Genomic DNA, 21986 nt, shown 5'->3' with positions numbered 1-21986 from the left:
GCAACACATTAACACCACATACAGTTGAACTTAAAATGTGCCTCTTCCTTGATCTGTTCAGTATCTCCTGTGAATACAGCCTTTTTTGTGTAGAAGGCATACAGCTGTGACTTCTAACATTAACACTTCCCTTGTTTCTCTGAGTGGGCAGCTCAGAGGACTTCAGCAATGTAGCCTTGGGCAGTGTTGATATTGGTGGAGAAAAATGGTCTTTTTATACTAAAGAGAACTTCCCGACAGCCAGACTACTTTGATGGGGAAAGTGGTCCTCACACCGGCAGCACTGCTGGCTTAAGAGTTGGACACATCTCCTCTTTGAATTTCTGGAGTGTTTTTATTGCTTGATTTCACTTAAGCAGATATGTTTGAATGACATTATGAAGGCTCCTTTGGAAAAGTGATTGGATCCATTTGAATTGTGCATTTGAACACCAGTGATGTAAATGTGCCTATTTGTATTTAAAAAATTCAACTGTGTAGCCTTATCACACCTATTTTAAAAAGCTGATCTTCCTGTGCTCTTCAGGGCTTTCCCCTGGGGCCATGCTGGCTCTGCGTGGGTGGCTCGCGCAGAGACCGCAGCCGAGGCAGTGCCTCGCTCTGGCAACTGGCTCCCTGGAACAAGAAAACTTCCTCAGAAGTCCTCCCACACAGGTGGGTGATGGAAACAGTTTGTGGCAACACAAATCTCTCTCCATGGTGGAGAAACCTTTGCTTATCCACTGTATTCTACTCAGTGTCTAGTGATGACATATGTAATAGAATTAAATCAGTAAAGTGTACAGGCCCTGGTTAAGTGTTAAATGTGTATCTCACCCCGGGAACCTACTCAGCGGCGTGGTTTCTGGGGTTGGGGACAGATTTATTTCTAAAAGCCAAATGTCTCTTTCATTGGTTGAGCGTACATAAGTTTATTTAGATATACTTCTCCCACCGCAGCCCCCAGCATCCCCTCCGTTCCCTCCCACACCCTATTGCTGCCGTGGCCTCTCCACTTGGGCCCTGGCAGGGCTCAGGAGCAGCCTGTGCTGCAACCGGGGCAAGGGTCCCGGGAGACCGGGGTGCAGCCACAGGAATGTGCCCACGGTGCAGGAAGAGGCTGGCACCCTTGGGTGGGGGGGTGCCGTGGTGCTAGGTCCCCACCTCGCGCACTGGGGTAACCCAGCCCTTGGTCCCAGCGATGGGCTCCGGACCCTCCCCGGCCAGTGCTGCCTGGGTCTCCGGTGAGCATCCGCCGTGGAAGCCCAGTTTGTACGACGCGAGAGGATTATCGGTGCAAGCGACTGACCGCATTTACCTTGTAATCACAGCCCTTTTCTGCTTCACCAACCTGAACTCTTTTATGGATGAAAGTATCATTAAAGTTCTGGTCTCTTTCCTCTTGACTATTATTTCTCAACTCCTTTCAGGGGAGCCAAGTAAATGATGGGGTCCTTGCTCAGGGGACGGGCCTGGGCAGTCAGCAGCACTAAGTCCTCCCTCCCCCGGGGGCCTCGGGTGTTCAGGCCGGGATGAGGCAGCCTGGAGGGGCAGGTGGTGGCCAGAAGGGTGCCCTAGCGCCTATGCCGAGGTCCTGGGCAGGCGACTGGGGCACTCTGGAGGCCAGGGACATCATCCTGCCGCTCTCCTCCAACACGAGGCCGGCTTGACTCCTGCAGAGCTAGACCGCACCCGAGGGACCAGCTTTGGGGCTCTGTGCAAAGGCTATCGGTCACCTTTTAAAGTCAGACATGCAGTAAGTGCCACCGGTAAAAAATAAAGATTCTGCTTTTCAGTAAGTTGCTATATACGACCTGTCCCCATTGTCCCCTACAAACAGGAAAAAACAAGAACCACCCTCTGCTGACAGCGGTCATTTTCCTGTGGTACGTATTTGCCTGCTCCGCTCTGTCTTTGCGAACAGGCAGACGGTTTTGCCTCCACGTCCCACACAGCGCGGCTCCCCGCGGAGGCCAGTCAGAGGCCCTGGGGCTGCTGTGGCTCGGGGCAAAAGTGCTAAGTGTTGTCAGCACCACTCTAGCGGCCCAACCCTGCGCTCCCCCACCCCCTGGGCAGCTGCACTCAGGCCCTGCCCCGCCAGAGCCGGTCCAGCCGCGCTGTGCGACTCCGGTGAAAGCTGCCACGCCGCGGGGATGGCCCGGTGGCCAGCCTTTTAAGAGGCTGAGAGAGCTGCCCATTTCCAGAGGTCAGCACACTGAAGAGTACTGGTTTGGACAGGATTGGGGAGGAAAAGTGGAGATAATAAGGCTTTCTATTAAAATCCATCTGAGGTGCTGCGGTGTCCCTTTTGACCGAGTAAGTACGAGAGCCAGGGAGGGGCGTCCGCGGTCTCTTGAGCCATTAAAATGGTCATCTGCAGTATTAGCAGTAGCTAGTTACCCCTTCCCTAAGAACTGCTTCCTTTAGCTGTTTCTTGGCATATGTTGTTTTTAAGAAAAGTCACTCCTTCCCCTTGTCATTGCTGGGGTAACCAAGCACCCAGGACCCTGGAGTCTGGTGTCTCAGAGGGAGTTGGCTGCTCTTGCCTTAGCTGCCTTGTGCTTTGAAAGGCAAAGCTGCGCTGGGACGACCAAGCCTTAGTGCCAGAAGAGGGGCCAAAACAGCTGCTTCGAGGCCTTACTCCACACAACTGGACACAAAGTATTCCCTTCCTTCCAATTCCAACCAAATAGGAGAATGAACAAAGGTCACCACTTAGGTGGTGTTCCCTGCCTCACTGTGACAGAGACCGCGCAGCCTTTCCGGTCAGCATCCCCCGAGCAAACCAACGAACCAGCACACACAGCTGGTAGTTCACAGCAGCACAATTATGGGAGCATCTGTGGTGGGCCTGGGAGGGAAGCAGTATTAGAAAACCGATCCACCATCCACACAGTGAGAAATGTCAGTTACTTCAGGAAAGGAGAACGTAACAGAGATAAGACCTCCAGGCGGCCTACCCAGGCCACGGTCCCTCCCAGTGTGCAGACTGAAGGCTTCTACCAAGAGGGTAGTGCCTGGCTGGCTTAAGGGAAAGCGGAGACTAAAACACTTTAACCTAAAACTGTTTCAAGCAGTTTTGCACTAAGAGCGCTCTCATCCATGCTGACGTTTCTGGAAATAAAAACGAGCTACAGCAGGGCAGGTAACTGGGAAAATGTTAAGATGTAAAGCCAAGTCAACTTAAGCTTAAAATGTCGCACATACACACAGAAGAACCTCGGAGAGCTAAGCTACTTAAGATCAATCCTTGTGCAACAACTCAGGGTAAAAACAGAGCCAGCTGGGACGCCGAGGAAATCCCTGTGCTTGGTGGAGGGTGGCGGGGCCTGAAGGTGGTTGGGCCCAGCCTGCAAACCATCACCACTGAGCAAAGATCACAGGGAATGGGGCCTCACCCAGGGCTTCAACTTACAGCTTTGAACACAAAACTGGCACCCTTCGCTCCCTACAGACAACCACTCCGACTAGGAGTGGAGCAGAAGACTCACAGGGATCCACTAGAGAACGGGAACAGATCCAATTTATAACCAAGGTCCCTCCCAGTGAGCAGACTGCAGGCCCAGACAGGTGGTCAGGCCGGCCACCTCCAACGAAAATGCCTTGGGAAAAGCCAAAAGAGCGCTCTGCTAAGCACCACTGTCAACTCAAAGAAAAGAACTCCCTTTTAAGGAAGCTATTTAGCTTCAAGAGGCTGCTTTTCTGCCAGGATTTTCAAGTCCTCTGAACATAAGCCGAAGCACAGACTGCTGCACGTACGTCTGGATCCTGCCCCCACCCCCCGCCCTGCTCTGGAGCTTCGGCACCAGTTGTTGGCCAAAAATAAACACCATTCCTCAACCATATATGTCCACCAGCCCAGAGCCCGGGAGGAGGAGGAGGTAGGTCAGGTCCCCGGGCTCCCGCCACACTCAACGTGGCCGCTGCCCACCATGCACATCACCCAGCTCAACCGGGAGTGCCTGCTGCACCTCTTCTCCTTCCTGGACAAGGACAGCAGGAAGAGCCTGGCCAGGACCTGCCCCCAGCTCCAGGATGTGTTTGAGGACCCTGCACTCTGGCCCCTGCTGCACTTTCGTTCCCTCATGGAACTCAAGAAGGACAACTTCCTCCTGAGCCCGGCCCTCAGGAGCCTCTCCATCTGCTGGTACTCGAGCCGCGTGCAGGTGTGCAGCATTGAGGACTGGCTCAAGAGCGCCTTCCAGAGGAGCATCTGCAGCCGCCACGAGAGCCTGGTCAATGATTTCCTCTTCCAGGTGTGCGACAGGTAGGCCACCTCCTGAGCCGCGCTGGCTTTGCAGGGTCTGGCTCCTACAGCTCTAGGAAACTTGGGGCGGGGGGTGCGGGAGAAAGCAAATTACAAGACCAAGATCCCTCCATACTGGGGAGCCTCAAACTAGGCTCAAGGCAGACCGTCCCAGCCTGTCCCCCGCACAGTCCCGGGAGAAGGCATACAGTCACGGGCGGGGAGTTGTTCTCCTCTTAGCCTCCCAGGTCCTGGAGCTGCTTCTGCTGCCAACAGAAGACCTGGGCTTCAGCTGTCGCTGTCCTTCGGGCAGCTGTCCTCCCTAGCAGCCATTAAGAGCTCAGAGGGTCCAGCTGAGCATAGATTTTCAAGGTCAGGCCCTGGGAAAGGTTCCTAGATTCAGCAATCAGCTTACCCCTTCTCTCTTCCCCTAGCAAACAAACTCCAGGACTTGTGGAACGCAGCTAAGGAAGGACAACTAGGGTGCGCTGGGTTAGCTGCACCAAGCCAGACTCCAGGAGGAGCGGTGGTGATATTTAAGAATGGTTTCGTCATTAGAATATTACTAATCCCAACATACCCATAAGGGAGGTTGTTTTAGCCTAATTTTTTCAAATGAGCAAATCAAAGTTTTGAGAGGTCATGTGATTTACCCAGTCTAGGACTGCCAGATTTTAGAAAATAGAAACTCAAGACATCCAGTTAAATTTGAATTTTGAACAGACAATTTTTTGGCCTAAGTGTGTCCCAAATACATCCTGTGTTTGATCGGTCAGCTCTACCACAGGTAGCAAGGCTGAGCCACAGGGACCCCCATGGTCCCGGCCTCCCGCCTAGGACAGCCCATGCAGGCAGACTTCTGCTGCCAGCCTCGCTCAGAGCTTCAACTGACCACTCCTGTCCTGCCTTTGAAGAAAAGCACCTCTTGATTACTAACAAACCAGGCCCAGCCAGCTTGCTGCCACCTTGGTTTAATAGCTGTTTGCTGGCAGCGAGACAGGCATGGAAGGAAACAGAGTGGTGGCCCCGACTTGCCCTTTTTTTTTTTTTTTTTTTTTAAAGGCAGTCAGAAGAAAACAAGATGGACTTGGTTGGGCCCTGCCTGGATGAGGCCATTCTGATGGGTTTAACAAGGCCCCTGAATCAGACTGGAGTGATCTAGGTGGGAGGGGCAGGCCTGCTCTGAAGCTGTTCTATTCTTGCTGCAAGAGAATTTAATTTCCCATATCAGCAGGTGTGGAGTGGTCCTCTCATGTCACCATGTGGGTGCAGCAAGGGCCCGAGTGTCACAAAAAGAAAGCGCTTGGTGGTAAGGGTTCTGTGCCGAGTCTCCCAGTTCTACTACTGTCCAACCATGGGACCCAGACCAAATATTTAAATCCGACCTAATTTCTTCATCTGTAAAATAGGATGAATCACCTATCTCAAAGACTAAGAGGATTAAATGACACAGTAGCACTGGCCCACAGTAGGTACTGATAACATCCATGAAATCTGGTTCTTTTAGCCATCAGCTCTTGACAGCGAGATAGGAGAAGCAAAGGATGGCAGGGAAGGAGTCGGCTCTTTCTCTGGCTTGTTCTACATCAGGGATTATTCTAAAGGTTCTTAGAACAAAAAGGGACCACTCAACATTAAAGGCCTAATCGTCATAACCACCCCAGAGCTAATAATTTCTCCCACTTGACAAATGAGGACTAGCACAGTTCAGACATTTGTCCTGGGTCAGAGAGCAAATAAGTCACAGGCCAGTCACCTGAGCCCTCTGAGCCAGTTTCTTCATTCATAAAACAAAGTGCAAGGGGTTTGATTTGAAGACTGAAGAAGCCATATGAACTTAAGAACTGGGAAGATGGGATGGGCTGTGTGAAAGGTGCCCCTTCCCTAGGCACGAGAGAGCTGGGCTAGCCCAGGCAGGTGCAGTCAAGGGGTTAAGGAGGAAGCTGATGGGGAAAAGCTGATGGCTCCCTCTATAGAGAGCCAAGGCCCCTGCACACAAGACAGGCCCCTCTTGACCGCAAGCAATCTGATCCGGTGTGCTTCTAGCAAAAGGGAGTTACAGTTGACTACAGAAGGTCCTGTCCAGGCTCTTTACACCCCAAATTTTGACCTTCACTATTTTTATTATTCCCTCCCTGCTGTGCACTCACACACACAGAGGGAAACTAAAGCTCAGGGAGTGACTTAGCCGAGGTCACACCAAAATAAGCCAAATCCAACTTTGCTCAAGATCTTTTTACAAGTGGCCTGACTGTACCCATATCAGACCCGGTTCTAGCCACTGCCTACTTGACCTCTTCTAGGCTGGCATCCCAGACGGCATGCAAGAACTGTCCCAGTTAACTGAGCAGAGAAACCAGAGCTCTAGAACCCAGAACCAGGCATACTCAGAGCTGTGCCCTGACCCCAGCCTCGAGGGTTCAACTGTGACTGTCCCTAAGCCACCCCATAAGAAACCCTTGCTCCCATCTGACTGACCATCCTGCCAGGAGCATCTGGGCCTCAGCTTGAAGCCAGCCTGGAGTGGTCACCACGCATCTTTTCCCGCACCCCCACCCCCCAAAGCAACAGGCCCGGAGAGAACTAAGAACACCTAGAGTTGTCCTCCTGGACCCTGCACCCCATCTGCCCACAGCAGGACCAGTGGCGGCTCAGGAAGCTAAAAGCCCACGCAGACTGAGGTCTGGTGGAGAGGCAGAAAGAGTAGGGGAAAGGGGACAGAAACCCCGGTTCTGATCCAGGCCGCGTCATCGCTGGCAAGTTTCTTCAGCAGGCTAAGTCCGTTTCACTTCCTTGCCCACTATATACGGAGTCGTGCCACGAGTCCCAGGGCAGTTAGGGAGCTCCCGGATCCCGGAGCTCCAGGGCGGGGCGGATGCCAACCGTACCCGCCATCGGCCCCCACCCTGGGCCACCGCGATCTCTCCGCAGGTGCCCCAACCTGGCGTCCGTCACGCTTTCAGGCTGCGGCCACGTCACCGACGACTGCCTGGCGTACCTCCTGCGCTGCTGCCCGCGGCTGCGCGCGCTGCGTCTGGAGAACTGCGCGCGCGTCACCAACCTAACGCTGGCCGCCGTGGCGGCGCACGGGCGCGCGCTGCAGACGCTGCACGTGGACTTCTGCCGCAACGTGAGCGCGGCCGGCCTGCGCCGCTTGCGCGCCGCGTGCCCGCGCCTGGCGCTGCGTGCCGAGCACAGCGCAGCCATGATCCCCGACCAGCTTCCCAGCGCGTCGTGCACGGCTCTTCGCAAGCTGCTGCCGCGCTAGGCTGACCATGTCGGGGCAGGACACCCAGGCAAGGGCCCCGAGCAGAAAGAGCGACCTGGTTTCCAACCCCAGCCCCAACACTTCCCAGACTGTCGCCACATCTCTGAGCCTCAGTTTCCCTCTCTGCAGAATGGGGACGTTAATGCCTACCTCACATTACGGTTTTACGCACAGGAGTGCGAGATTAACCGGATGCTGGGAAAACACTCGGATAGCCCTCACTAAACACCAGCATCTGTCCCGACGCCCTTCCGCCCCGGGCCTCTCGCCACTCGAAGTCCACAGCAGGCGAGGGGCTCACACCATCCCCCGCGAATGACCGCTGTCTGTGGCCGAAATAACCGCCATGTGTAGGCGTGGCCACCCGGTAGGGCGCGGGCGCAGGCGCCGTGGGGACAGGAGGGGGGCGGGGGAGGCGACTCCGGCTGCCGGCCGCGCGCCGCACGCTCAGCCCGCGGCCGCCGGTGTTCCCCACGCTGTACCAGTGGGCGGGAGGAGGGGGAAAGCCGGGGTTCACCGCCGGAGACAGCCGCCGAGCCCGCCACCGCAGCCTTGCCATCCGCGCCTTGGCTTGGCGCCCGAGCCAGCCCGTACACATGATTCTAGACAATTCGCTGTTGGATGTGATTCTTAACATAAACCACATAGTTCTAATTTTCTACCGTTCTCGTATCACAAAGACAGAAGAAATCAATTGAAAAAACCCGAAGTAAAGATTAGAAAACAAAAGCAGCAGCCTGGTTAAGTCCTTTGATAATGAAACCGCGAGAAGCGCACACAAAGATTTTTACCTGCTGGATTTGCTCAACGTGGGCACACTCCAGGACTTCAATTTCGGAGCTTTAGTCACTGATGTCCCACCGATAGTCACCAAAGTATAGGCTCCCGGCCACCCAGAAGAACTTCCGGCCCCAGGTACACGGTGAAAACTTGAGTGAGAAGGGAAAGCAGGGAGCACAGCGGGATGGTGGGCCGTGGGCCATGCTCCAGTTCCAGCCCCAGCTCCGCCCATCGCCAGCTGGGACCCTTAAGTCACCTGAGACAGGTGTTTCTTGTCTGGGAAAGGGGATCTGGATCCCTACTCACGGGTTGCCCAATACTGGGAAGCCAGCAAGGAAAAAAAATTCCAATTTCGTGGTAGGAGAAGAGACAGTAAATTATTGGTATATGGGGGTGGCGGGGTGGGGGGTGGGGGTGTTGGTGCGGGGAGCACCAGGTAAGGGGCTAACTGGCAATTGCCGGTGAAGCTTTGGGGAGGGGAAAGGAACCTAAAAGGGGTTGATCAACGTGCCTCACCACATGCAGTGAGGGAGGGAGCTGAGCGGTATCTGGCAGGGAAACAGTCCAGGTGCAGGGAATAATAGCTCATGCAAAGGCTCCAAGCAGGAGCATGGCGAGTGAGTTAGGGGAGGCCAGGAGATCAGTATGGCTGGAGCAGGGTTAGTGAGGAGGAAAGGGGAGCAGGAAATATCAGAGAACTAGGCATGTGGGTGGCTGTAGAAGCCTCACAGGTTACTCTGAGCATGAAATGAGAGCAGGAGAGCACCCACCCCAACCTACCCCCCAGCAGAGAGGATTGTCAGGGGAAGGCCAGAGGAGCTGAAATTTCTCCAGGCAGAATCTGTGGGGTGGGGGGCAAGCAGCAGCCCACCCTACCCCAACCCCTCCAGGCCTGTTGGAGGCCTCACTTATGGCCCTAGACCCCTTTGTTGGGCCAGTGCTAGGCCCAGAAGCAGGTGGGTGTTGGCACTGAGGCCTGGCCTGGCATAATCCCTTCTCACCCCTGTGTGGGGAGAGCCAGCCCCCTCAGGCCGTCAGCTGCAGTGGAATGGGAGGACCCCCACTTTCTCTGGGTGATTTTCCAGTTTACCCACCATAGTTCCGGACTCAGGAAAGAGGCCTTGCAGGAATTTTATTTTGCCCCTACTAGTACTGCAAACAATGTTGAAAGAAAGCTTAGGCTTCCAGGGGGATAAATGTTTATTTAAAACAGCACCACTTAAACCCCAGGGCTTTGCTTTCATTATTTCTGATAAGTCTGTATTCCCAGCAGGTCCTGTTTGCCCTGAGTTGATGGTATAGTCTGGGGGACAACAGAACCCTAGTTTCTGACTCTCCTCTGACTGAGAGTCGGTCAGTCCTCTCCAAACCTCAGCTTTTAAATCCGTGTATTGGGATTGCTGGAGAATCTTGCTTACAGGGTCCTTTTAAGGATTAACAATGTCGTGTTTGTAAAGCCTTAGTCATTGCAAGTTCAGGTCAAATAGGTTAACCTGAGACCCCTTTCCCTTTCCCCATGGAAGCTCTTTTATAAATGAGGGCTAACTTCCCTGGTGAAGCCTCTGGCTCCCAATAAACCCCCACATACGGAGGCTCTAGCGATCACAGACCTAAAGCGGTGCTGATAGGCCATCCAGCACTGTTTCTAGAGCTTGAATCCAGCCCCGCCCCCTCCGGGGCGCTTTGGGTCCCTGAGCCAAGGGCCATCCAAGGTACACCCAGAAGGCAGGCCCTGATGAGACCCAGCGCTCTCCACTCTGCCTTCTGACAGGTGCTGTTCACATCACTCGGCACCGAGCAGAGCCCTGGACAGAACACAGAGCCCGGCTTCATCAGAGACCGTGCTCAAAGTCTTCTCTCGGATCCGAGGAGATCAAGGGGTGTCCCGTGCTTCATGAATCCACTGACTCATTCAACTGGGGTTGAAGGGAGTGTTGAGTGCTCTGCAGCTCTACCATCCATCACTTCTGACGGGTTATGACCTCTCAGATCCTTAGTTTATCACTAAAACAGGACCAGTACCCTCTCTGTAACACTCTGGTGAGATGATGTATAAATGTGCAGTGACTGGAAGGCTGGGGTAAGGAAAAGGGGTCCGCACATCCATGGGGGCCTAGAAAAGCCAAGTGCCTGGCAGAACCCACAAGGCCTAAGTACTGGGAAGAAGCAGGCTGGGTCCGTATGGGGGTGATCCAGGAACACTCAATGGAGGGCTGACCCCAGCTCCCACAGGGTCTAACTGTGGGTGGGGTGTTCCTTCCCGCAGGCACAGTGCAGCAAAGGCAGAGTCAGAAAGCCTGAGGCCTGGGGAAGCCAGGGCAGATGGGAGCCCGTGCTCCAAAGCCACTGGCGAATGGCTTGGACGTTACTGTGTCCTCGCAGCCTCTATTCAGTCTATAAACTTTCCCAGCTCCTGAATGCTCCTTTCATTCTGTGTCTGGCCAAGGCAGCCAGTGGCCACAGAGAGGAAGAGCTGGGAGCGGGTGCGGAACCTCAGCGCCAGGGCGGGACGGTGCTCCTGGGTGGAAGGCGGACAGCAGTCACCACACCACGCTGGGGAGCCTGCGCAGGAAGCTCAGTACCACATGCTCCTGGGTCAGGGGCTCTGAGTCACTCCTTGGGAGGCGGAGCCTGCTGGAGGGACACGGTGCCATGAGGCTTGTCTTACAGGGACACACTGGCCCGTTTCTGCTCAGGCTGATATTTGTGGAGGGGCACTAAGCTCCCTTGGGACTACTGTCGTTGGCAGGCGTGCGGACAGGAAGCCAGGGCTCCTAGCTCTAGCCTGTACATGCCCGTGATCCAGCACTTGCCCTCTCCTGACCTCAGATTCATGGTCTGAAAGAGGAGAGGTCACCTGACACCTTGGCTCTAGGGTTCCTCTAGCTCTAGGATTCCATGCCCAACACTTGCTTTTTGCTAAAACTAAATGCACCAGATGTGGGTTTCATCTGATGGCAGTGTTGGGCAAAGGCCACAAAACAGGAAGGCCCAGAACAAAGCTGTCCTTTTTTTTTTTTTTAAGGTGGGGGGTCCAAGTTTTCTGGGAGTTCTTTAAGGGTCATAAACATTGCAAGTATTTAACTGAATGATCCAGCAAACAAAAAAACTGCCCAAGCCTCCACAGAGGGGCTGAAAATGAACTAGGGAAAATAAATACCTGTGCCAGGCCCGTCGTTTGAGCGGGCTGCCAGGCTGACCCCGGCCCTGAAGCACACGGCAAGCAGCAGCCTGTGGTGGGAACTGGCTGTAGACCAAGACGCATGGCTCAGATGCCTTGCCCTCTTCCTGTTCCCACTCCCAGCAGCCAGCACCTTCACAGCTGCTTTCATGATGGTCCTTTATTCCAGAACCACACACTCACTCTGACACATCTGACAGGCACACTGGCCAGGGCCCTCAAGGGCTGGGTTCAAGCACCAAGAGTGTGACCCCTCCCCCAGCCCCCCGAACAACTCTGCACCATCCACCATTCAAGGCTACGAAAGCCACGCACTGGTTCTCATATTAATTCGCACATTCACTCGCTTGTTCTCGTGGTCGCCCATTCGTTCATGCTGAATGCCTACCTGCAACGGTGGTCCCTGCTGCACCCCTCGCCCTCCTGCAGAGACACGCTGTCAACTACCCTCTTCCTGAAGCCCACCACTGGCTCGTCACACGCAGCGCTGGAATCCCACTCCTCTGGTTAGCCTCCTCTTGGCCCAGTGGGGCTGCACCCCATACTAGGTATCCTGGGGCCACTCAGGACAGGCTCTCACTATCCGGTTACAGTCCAAACCCAGCTGCAGAGGAGGAGGAAGGGGTTGCTGAGGGGAGGGGGCACAGGGCTGATGCAAGGGCCCTGGGGTGAGGGAATGAAGTAGGACACCCAGGATGACAGAATAAACGAAAGGAGGGGCCTCCAGCTCCCAGCTCCCACTCGAGCTGCTCTGTCATCTCGAGACAAGCACAGCTCACTCTCAGTGTGAAGGAGTGCTTCTGATGGGCCAAACGCCGTCAGTGAGACTAGCTCGAAAGCTCATTCCTTCTCAGTCAGAAGCTCCACTGGAGTTAAGAAAAGCAGCCCACGCTCTGGTTCCTGAATTGGCTTTATTTCTCTGCATAAGGAACCCTGCACAGGCAATTCAAATTAAAACAAAATAAATATATGAATATTCATGTAAAACTGTCCTTTCTAATGAACAATTATACACAATGTACAATTTCATGTTCACTGGGTGGGTTTACAAAATGTACCATTCCCAACTAAAAATGCACCAAAATGGTTCCATGCAAACTTATCAAAAGTGACCAAAAATGTGGAGGGAAAAACCTGACTGAGAGCACTTTGTCTTTTTTTTTTGTACAATCACAGAAAAATAAAAACATCTAATTTCTTTGTTACATTTAGAGTAACTAAATGTGGCCACTGTTTATAATGTCGGTTTATGTTCCTAAACATCTATGTAGTTACCATAAAAGTGTGTCCACATGAAACTGGAAGTGAGCATTGCTGAGCAGTGGGGGGCGGCGGCCCCCGCGGTCAGTAGTCGGTGTCCGAGCCCTCGGCATTGTCCACGTTCCGCGAAAGCATGTAGTTGTCCATGTCGATGGAGCGGCAGTTGTTGATGGCGTAGCGCAGGCGCTCAGCCATGACCAGCTGGCTCGAGTAGGGGGGCAGCCGCAGCTGGAAGAAGCAGGTCTGTGAGGTAGGCAGACTGTCGTAAGGCTGTGGAGAGAGAGCCAGAGCTGTGACAGCAGCATCGGGGGTCCCAGGGTTGGGACCCGTAAGTTACCACTGTCCCCAAATCAGGAGCAGCACTTCTCCCAGCCTTCCAGATGGGCTCCACGGACTCGAGTGCAGGGCCGACTTGAGGGGAAGGAGACACTGGTGGAAGGAACGTGGGCTCTGGTGTCCCCAGCCGTGGAGGCTTCTGGTGACCATGCTTCCTTCTCTCCTCACCGCCCCCATAGCCCCATCTGCAAAGTGTGAGCAAGCTCTGGTGGGAGAACAGGCTTTGCACAGGGCCTGCCAGGGGACCACCAACGGAGCTCGCTCCCTTTCACCAGGAGGGTGCAGACCCGGAGCTGCTGCATGGAGCCCCCAACTGCCAATGAAATGGAAACAACACCTGGAAGGGCACCCCCGCATGCCTCCACCCTTCCCCTGTCCCTCCTAGCAGGCCTTCTGCATCCTCTGCCTACCCTGGCTGCCACACACAGCTCACACAAGGAAGGAGCAGTGAATTCAATCCTAGTCTGTCCATTAAATGCACAGTCATGCAGTCATTTAAAATGATAATCATGATGACTCGCAGCAGAACAGAAAAGTGCAGGTGCCTGGGTGGCTCAGGGCATTAAGCCTCTGCCTTCGGCTCAGGTCATGATCTCAGGGTCCTGGGATTGAGCCCCGCATCAGGCTCTCTGCTCAGCAGGAAGCCTGCTTCCCTGCCTACTTGTGACCTCTGTCTGTCAAATAAATAAATTAAATCTTAAAAAAAAAAAAAAAAAAAAAAAGGAACAGAAAAGTGCTCAGGACAGACTGAGCTAAATACAGCACACAAACTCAGGCATGCCACAGAGGTGGAAGGTGGAAGGGCAGCTACCGCAGCGGAGGGCATATGCTCTCTGGTCTTCCCCGAAAACTCCACAATCTCCCCCACTCTCCATACGACAGAAATGATAGTACATTTTTATATTTGAAGATAGGTTTTAAAAAGGTACTTGCCCTTTTTTTTCTTGCTCAACTCCTTGAAACCAGCCCTCCCCTTCTTCCTTGGAGCCCTATACCTGGTGAGCGCATTCCAAAGAGGTGGGAGATGGAGGGCCTGGAGGGCCTGGAAGGCCTAGAAGCCTTTCTGGGCTGGAGCCAGTGAGGACACAGAAAGCTCAAATGTAGGAAAACCACAACCAGCAAAGACACTGAAGGGCAATGTGAACAGGTGCCTCTGATTTGGAAGGTGGAGCAACGGGTCTAAAAGTCACAAAGGAGGGACCCACTGTGGTCAGTTTTCTGCAGGCTGAAAAACCTCAGGCAGGGGATTAGTGGTGGATTAACTCCTGGGATGGCAGGGGTAGCCTGGGACAGACAGAAGGCAAGGATTTTTTCCAGAGTTGAATAGAAGCAAACCATTGCCTCCACCCACCTCTCTCTGAAGCAACAAAACAGATTTACAACTGATAGTTTCTGGCAAGTCATGGAGAAAATTTATGGAAAGGCTCTTTTCATAGCCCTTCCTGTGCATGGCCTCTCCGGCAAGTCTAGCCCAGGAGTGGAGCCCAGGCGGGCAGCTTCAGGAGGCAGCAGGGGAGGGACAGCTCTGGCTGCGGCAACCTCCAGGAATAGCTACTGGAAAAACACCAGAAAGGCAGACACTGAAACTGGCAGGAAGGGTCCTTGTGCGAAGAGGCCCTACTTTCCTTACTGTTTCCAGAATAAACACCACGGGCCCTGCTCAGAGGACTGTCCAGCTCTTGGGCGGTTGGGGGAAGGAAAGAGAGAGAACACAAACACTTCTAACTTAATGCTGAGTTCAAGGGATGTACCAAGTGTCCTGGAGGTGGACGGAAGATCTAAGTCTGCCCTCAGAAATGGTCAGGGACAGCAGGAAAGCATCCATGAGGGCTTCCTGGAGGAGATGACATTGGTGTTGGGCCTAAAGGATGAGTATGCACTTGCCACACACAGATGGGAAGGAGTGTGAAGGAGAACTCACTAAAGCAGAGGGAATGGCCTACACGAAGGCACAGAATTTTAGAAACAGCGTGGTGTGTTGGGGAAAAAAGGTAAGCAGTCTGTTCTGGCCAGAACACGGTACGTGTTAAGAGGTGCTGTAGGAAAGCTGCGGCAGAGGCCAGACTGTGGAGATATTTAAGGCCACTGAAGCAGTTGGCATTTATTCTGGAATCAATGCCGGGAGCCCCTCCTGGTCTGAAAGGACAGTGACATGGTCAGATGCGTGCACAAGAAAGAGGACTCTGGCAGCAGCGTGCGTTTCAGGTTCTAAGCTCTTTTATCCCTCAGCCATCTGTCAGAATGGCAGCTGGGCTGCAGCTCTGCAGCTGGGGCTTTTCATCAGGCCACAAGGAAGCCGCCCCGCCTGCACAAGCAGCCACGGGGCACACGCACCACGTTCACGGTTAGGGTCTCCGTGGAAGCACACCAGACCACATCTGAGTGCACAAGTCACACGAAAAGGCACAGGAAGTAAGAGGCAGAGGCAGCAGGACAAGCCCTCTGGTAAGCTGAGCGCTCACGCAGGAAGCTGCTGGAGGATTTCTCAAAGGTTGCTGGTGGTAGGGCTTTTTTTCACTCAAGTTATATTATGTTTCTGAACAAGTTTTTCTGCTTGATTTTCTTTCAATCAGGAAACCTCAAACACTAAGCCTGAACTGGCAGGCCTACCCGAGGGTCACTGTGCGGCTTTCCCAGCTGGCGAAGCGGCGCGGAAGCAGCAGGAGACAGGATGGGGACAGCAGCGAAGCTTACTTACCCGATCGACCTTCATGATCTGAAACCTCTGAGAGATGTCCGCAGTGTTGGCCGGGAGGCGAGACCTTCCGGACACGAATCTCATGAAGAGCACGCGCTCCTCATTGGAGAAGTCCTCCAGTGTGCGCCAGAACCACTGCACCAGCTGGTGCTGCTCGTCTACCTCCCGGTAGCGCACCACCTTCTTCAGGACCTCCACGGAGATCTCGGGCATCCCACACACCATCTGCTCCAGCTGCTTGGCCGTGAGGAGCGACAGCAGTGGCACCGGAACGATCCAGGACATCCCTTCTCGGACGGCAGCCACCTGCTCCCAGGAGAGCTGTGCATCAGACACGCGTCTGCAGATGGGGCACCTCCCACCTGCTCCTCCGCCCCCCAAACCCTCGACCTGTCCCCCGGAACCCAAGGCGCACCTGGCCCACTTCCCTGGCCGCCAACTCTCTGTCCGAGCTCCTCCCTGCCTGTGGGACTTCTATGCTCCTTCCAGTCCCAGGTCAAGTCAATTGAGGAGCTTGCTTTCTGCTCCCACAAAACTCAGCCCGCCGCCCTAAGCCCCCACCCTTGGGGGTGCCAACCGCACTCACTCCTACCCCCCAGCACGCATGGCTGTGCAGTTACACTGGGCCCTGGGGGCTACTCTGTCTCCTCCTTAGGGTAAGATGCTCCTAGAGGATGTGTCTACCTTCTACTGTTTCTTGCACTCATATTTTTCTTTTGAAGAGTTATATCCTTCTGGTAAAACTTATTTGTGCTCATTGTAAAAAAAAAAAAAAAAGAAGTTAGAAAAGTACAAAGAAGAAAGTAAAACTAGCAAGTTTTTGGAGGAAGGCAGTAGGAAGGACAGAGCATTTCATCAGGAGACTTGGGGGTCTGAATCCCAGCTCCGTCTCTTCTTTTAATTTTCTCATCTGAGAAATGAGGCAAATGACTGCTGCTCACATGACTATGATGAGAATTTTCGATGCATGTCTGTGTGCCTTGCTGCTTCTGTTCTCTCCCAGCACAGTGCGGAGAGCATGTCAGCTGCGGAGTGCTGAGGGGGGCTGGAGGAAGAGCTCCCCACACAGTCTGTTTCAAAAACACCCCAAGGTCGCACAGCAACGTACATCCTACCACAGACTCATTCACTGCTGTCAAGATTTGTTCATAAATACTTCCTCACTCTTGGCCAACTCAGAACCACCAGTGATAATTAGCAAAAGGAAAAAACCAGAGGATCCAAGCAGGAGCCACACCTTGGGGAAGGCTCTGGGGCTGTGACTGGTACAAAGAAGTCCCACCCGGGGCTAGGGAACAGGACTGGCAATGAGGACCGTCTGGATGGGTATTAAAAGGAAGACCCCAGCCAAAGTTTGCCCAAACACAAGCTGCCGTGCCTGGTAGAATACAAACCAAAAGCTGTCTGGAAAAAAATGAGGCTGAGGTATGGGGCTGGCTGCTTGGCGGAGAACAAATGGGGACAGCTATGGGAAGAACACTGGGCTCTAAGAGAAGAGGAAGACGTGAAAGAGGAAAAAGGACTCCTTGCTGAGAAAGGAACAAAGCTACGGCCGAGCAGAGCATGACTGGCAGAGAGTGGAGGGGCAATCTGACCCTCAGAAGAGCCTAGACCCCACAGTTAAACCTGGTTTGGGACCCTGGCTTCGCCTTGGGCACATCACTTCACTTCTCTGCCTCAGTGCTTTCATCTGTGAAATGTGACAGTAATCCTTCTCTCACAGAGTAACTACAGGAAACACTGCACACGAGGCAGCCTGGCCCCACACCTGGCATGCAGAAGGTATTCAATGTATTTTTAGCCAGTTACTCACTGGGGATTAAAATTCTGAACAACTGGAGGCAAACCCTAAGGCCCGGCTGTGTGAACAGCACTGCCCACAAGACCTGCCCTCACTAAGGGATAACAGTTTTCTGACTGGACTTGGTCCAAAGCCAGAGTCAAAGGAACCAGAAAGGAAAGGCACAGAACATACACACTTCAAATGACTACACAGCCTTCGAGCCTCAGTCTAGCTCCCAAGAAGACCCTAGCACATTCTGCAAATAAAGTACTACTAAAGTGGCTTTTAAGGACTGTATAACCAAAAACCCATTTTTGGACAAAATGTTCATTTCTTTGGTCACTCATCACATTCTCATCATTTATTATTAAATGCTTACTACAACGTCAGCATAGAACAAGGATATTTAGGAGATACACACACACACACACAAAATATTTATGTAATATATGTAGCACACATGTATGTAATATACATAATAGAATGCATTCTTCACTCAGAGTCTTACAAGCTAATTGAAGAAACAAGATCTGAACTCTGTGGTCTAGTTCTTAGACCACAACATAGAAGTATTATGGTATCTTGAAAAATTTCTAAGTAACAAAAAAGATTTCTACCGGCTATGGACCTGGAGGAAAGCTGGTCTGCGGAGGAGAGGCATTTGCAGCTGGGGCCTGAAGGGACTGCAGCAGGAGTGGGGAAAGAGGCACTCACATGGGATCGCAAGACCAGTGTGAGGGGTTTATTCACATGGGCCCTGACTGACCCAACTGGAGTGGGGGACCCTGGGCTGGGGACAATAAGAGATGAAGACAAACAAAATGAAGGATGAGTGAGAAGGCAGGTGTAAAGGCCTGGGTGAGAGCTTGGCCTCAATCCAACCAGTGACCAATTTAGAGCTGTCCTAAGGCTTTGAGTAAGGAGACAGGAAACCCAGAGGTAAGGCCTGAAAAGTCTCTGAACAGGGGCTAAAAGGCAGATACAAATTAACTGACATGGTAGTTCATATACCCAAACTCAGCAGTAACCAGTAAGCTCTTGTTTGAAGACAACTGTAAACATTCATATGCATGTCCCAACGTTTCAGCTCACCTGTCGGTCCATCTCATGAAGTCGATATTCAATGGCCCTCTCCACATACTCCTTCCTGTTGGAAAATGTCAGTGGGATACTATTTCCACCAGGAATTATGGGAACCATCTTGCCATCAGCGCTCTGGCCAACAAAAGAATCAAGAGGAATCATCTAAGAAGAGGAAAAAAAATATTTTTACTAAAAAAATACCATACATTACACACAAATATAGCAAAACAGTAACAACATTAAGACTTCTAGGGATAGGGTGGAGCAGCCGGTTAAGCATCTGACTCTTGGTTTTAGCTCTGGTCTTGATCTCAGGGCCACAGGATCAAGCCCAGCCTCAGGCTCCACCCTCAGTGCCAAGTCTGCATGGGATTCTCTCTCTCCCTCTCCTAGCCCTGCCGCTGGTGTTTGCTCTCCATCTCCCCCTCCATCTCTCATATAAATAAATAAATCTTAAAAAAAAAAAAAGAATTTTAAGGATTAAAAATGAGGAATCGAGGTAGCTGATCATGCCACTTGGTCAGAAGGGAACGTGCTGACCCATCTGGCTATAGTTAACCATTTCTTTGTCCTCAAACCAGGTTCGATGAATTCTGGTCCCCCCCATGCCTCCCTCTCCAACTGGGTTCCCTTGCTTGTCCATTCATTCTAGCAGGCAGAGAGTAGACCAAAGAGGAAGGAGAGGAAGCTGGGTGCTGGTGCCAAATCTACCCATGAGCGGCTTTTGAACCTCTGCGGGTGAGCTGCTAGGGCAGCAATGGGACATGCTGTCAGTCAAACAGCAAGGGGAAGACCAGATCTGAATTTCCCACAGAAAAATTCTGGTCAATACCAGCAGAACACGGACTGGCCAAGATTTACCTCATGGAAACTGTCCTCGGTAATCCCACTGTCTTCAATGTGAAGAATGCTGTTGAGGGTCTGCACGTAGAGCAGATCCACCTCCTCCAGGTCTTCCAGGGTGAGTGGGACACAGCACAGCTGCTTCCACACCAGAGGGGCCAAGTGGAGGTCCAGAGGCTTCTTTGTGCGAATGGCAACCCCCATTAAAATGCCCAAGAACTTAAACTGCATTAAATGTTCATCAAGGCAGGCGGAGGGGTTAAAAAGAAACCTGCAAAATTAAAGGAAATTCTTCAAATAAAACTGACCTCATTTCTATTGGAAATAAGTTATCAGACAGCTACAGCATTAATCCAGATCTGGGCTGTTCAATGCGGTAGTCATTTGCCATATGTGGCTACTCAAATTAATTAAATAAAATTTAATGGAGTTCTTCAGCAACTCTAACCACATTCTGAGTGCCCAAGAGCCACATGTACCCAGTAGCTACTCTTTTGGACAGCACAGGAACCATATTTTGAGTTATTTTCAGAAGAGCCGTGAAAGAGGAACTGAATGGTCCATCTGTCCCTGAGTTAGCTGCTCCAGGACGCCCTATCTCCTAAAATCATTTCACTTTATCATTTACAAGTCCATGAAGCAGGATCAAAAATTTAAGGTTTGGGAAATTTAGGCATAACACAGAACTGCTAATACGAAGTGCTGTGACTTGACAGCATATCAAATCTTCCTGATGAGTTCTGATGTAGAAAATTCTTTGTGGGGAGGCCACGAGGGCCTTCAGAAACAGAAAATAAGTCAGGTTTCATTATCAAGTCTGGATTTCCCCTACCCCTCAATATTATCATTGAGTTGGTTCCATAATAGAGTCATGATAGAAGTGCTTCAGTTTCCTTATCTGTGAAAAGGGAGTAATAATAGTTCCCACTCCTTTGGGTTCTAATGAGGATTCGATGGGATAATATGTAAAAGCACTTCGAGCAGGGCCTGGCCCCCAGTAAGCACTCAATAAGTGAGCTATCATTATTATTGTAGATAGTCAAAAAGCACTTGATGACTGCCTCACCTATCCCGATTGTAGCCCACTTCTGCAGTGGCATTGGGAGAGGGTATAAGAAGGTCAACAATACCAGTTTCAAGTTCCTATAAAAGAAAGAACAGTTTTTTGAGAAATGACAATCAAATGCTATCTTTATAATTTTTGTGGTTTTAACTTAAAATGAAATTACAAACATTCCCCCCATGTAGAAAATATCCTGTAGTCTGCAGAACTGAGATAAGGAAGTCAATCCAGGGCAGGAGCTGGGGTATCTCTGAGCAGGGTACAGTGATATTCAATATCAAATAGACCCAGTGAATATTAGCTAAAAGTTGTTTTAGTCACAGAATTTATCAGAAAAATTCTGCTACTAGGCAAAGAGGGAAGGGTCAGAGCTGACCCGGAAGCAAACTTGCCACTTTAGATATCAAAATAAGAGCTGGTCCAAACTCTTAGTATTTGTTTTTCTAATTCCACTAGAGCCTGACAGTTCTACTTCATTCTAAAAGCACCAAAATTAATCAGAGCACATGGGTGGTCCTGGATTTGTCCATTACATAAATGTAAATATGTGTCATTACTGTTTCTTCTGCCTGTATTAGAGCAGGACAGTGAGTCACTGGTAGAGTCAGGCACTGACATTTATTTACTCAGTAAGGTATCTTCACACAGATGTCACAAACCCTTGCTATAATTCACTTATACATCGTTAACAGCATGATTTTTACGTAAGGCTCACAAATGCATCCTTGAGACATTCCTAAGAACGCGTCAGACAGTAGGCACTGGAAATGGTAGGACAGCCACCATCTGAACAAATGACTCAGCAAGGGGATACCGCATGAATATACCTGGCACATCTCTGTGATCGTGTCATCAAATACTCCCCCAGCGTCATCAGCCCCTTCTCCAACCAGCTTCACCTTCCACGCTCGTGAGGGCAGACGGAGGTCTGATGCATTCAGTTTAACTACTTGTCTTGCTATTTGGACAAAGATGGGCTTACACTTCCGCCCTCTTCAAAAAGAAAGGGAAAACAGAATGAAACACAACTCTAACTTCCCATCAGGGGGTGAATACGCTAGTTTAATAATAGCTGAGCAGTGGGCTAAGCCCACTGTGACCGCATTGGGAACTAGGCAGGCACCGTTACTCTCTTAGCTTACAACCCAGGAAGCGGGAGCTCACAGATTAGTCAGGAATCACATTCATCTAAACAAGCGCTGGCTAGCTAGTGAAACATGCACACACATGCTAACCTGGTTGATATCCTCTTTACAGTAATTTGAGGTCCATAGTTTTTGCCTTGAACCATGGTTTTTCCTATGGAGCGCACCATCGGGAGGGTGTAGACTCTTGGGGCTAACAGAGGCCGAAGCTGTCCCTGTACGATGCCCCACGTGCCAGCATTATAATGAGATGTACTGCTCTGTAACAGAGAGAGAGCTTATCACAGATGGCACAATTCAAGGCTTCCCAGAAAGAACACT

The 21986-nt window shown here is 51.7% G+C and overlaps 2 protein-coding genes across 11 annotated transcripts in view; one reads left to right on the top strand and one right to left on the bottom strand.

Moving 5' to 3' along the window:
- The first annotated feature begins 3837 nt into the window (after window positions 1–3837).
- FBXL22 (F-box and leucine rich repeat protein 22) lies at window positions 3838–7650 on the top strand. The gene is made up of 2 exons (XM_032864770.1): window positions 3838–4246; window positions 7157–7650. The coding sequence occupies exons 1-2, from the start codon at window positions 3912–3914 to the stop codon at window positions 7491–7493; spliced, it is 672 nt and encodes a 223-aa protein (XP_032720661.1). The 5' UTR covers window positions 3838–3911; the 3' UTR covers window positions 7494–7650.
- A 4696-nt stretch (window positions 7651–12346) lies between these two features.
- The window catches only part of HERC1 (HECT and RLD domain containing E3 ubiquitin protein ligase family member 1), a 185838-nt gene continuing 176198 nt past the window's right edge, over window positions 12347–21986 (bottom strand). For all 10 annotated transcript variants that reach the window (XM_032864757.1, XM_032864756.1, XM_032864764.1 and 7 more), the window contains 7 exons: window positions 21756–21925; window positions 21348–21513; window positions 20524–20600; window positions 19476–19728; window positions 18624–18776; window positions 15749–16054; window positions 12347–12984 (listed from right to left, as the gene is read on the bottom strand). In XM_032864757.1, the coding sequence (XP_032720648.1) occupies window positions 12799–12984; window positions 15749–16054; window positions 18624–18776; window positions 19476–19728; window positions 20524–20600; window positions 21348–21513; window positions 21756–21925 (1311 nt within the window). In that variant the 3' untranslated portion in view covers window positions 12347–12798. The remainder of the gene's footprint in view (window positions 12985–15748; window positions 16055–18623; window positions 18777–19475; window positions 19729–20523; window positions 20601–21347; window positions 21514–21755; window positions 21926–21986) is intronic.

Source organism: Lontra canadensis, unplaced genomic scaffold (genome assembly GCF_010015895.1).
Source record: "Lontra canadensis isolate GAN:19392208 unplaced genomic scaffold, GSC_riverotter_1.0 scaffold28, whole genome shotgun sequence".
NCBI lineage: Eukaryota > Metazoa > Chordata > Mammalia > Carnivora > Mustelidae > Lontra > Lontra canadensis.
Note: the sequence above shows the minus strand (reverse complement) of the source record. Positions and strands in the feature narration are given on the sequence as shown.

What these genes read in the sequence shown, in the direction of transcription:
- FBXL22 (XM_032864770.1), top strand. Translation starts at nt 3,912, where the DNA reads ATGCACATCACCCAGCTCAACCGGGAGTGCCTGCTGCACCTCTTCTCC. An exon ending in CTCTTCCAGGTGTGCGACAG is followed by an intron (nt 4,247 to 7,156) that starts GTAGGCCACCTC and finishes ATCTCTCCGCAG; the next exon opens with GTGCCCCAACCTGGCGTCCG.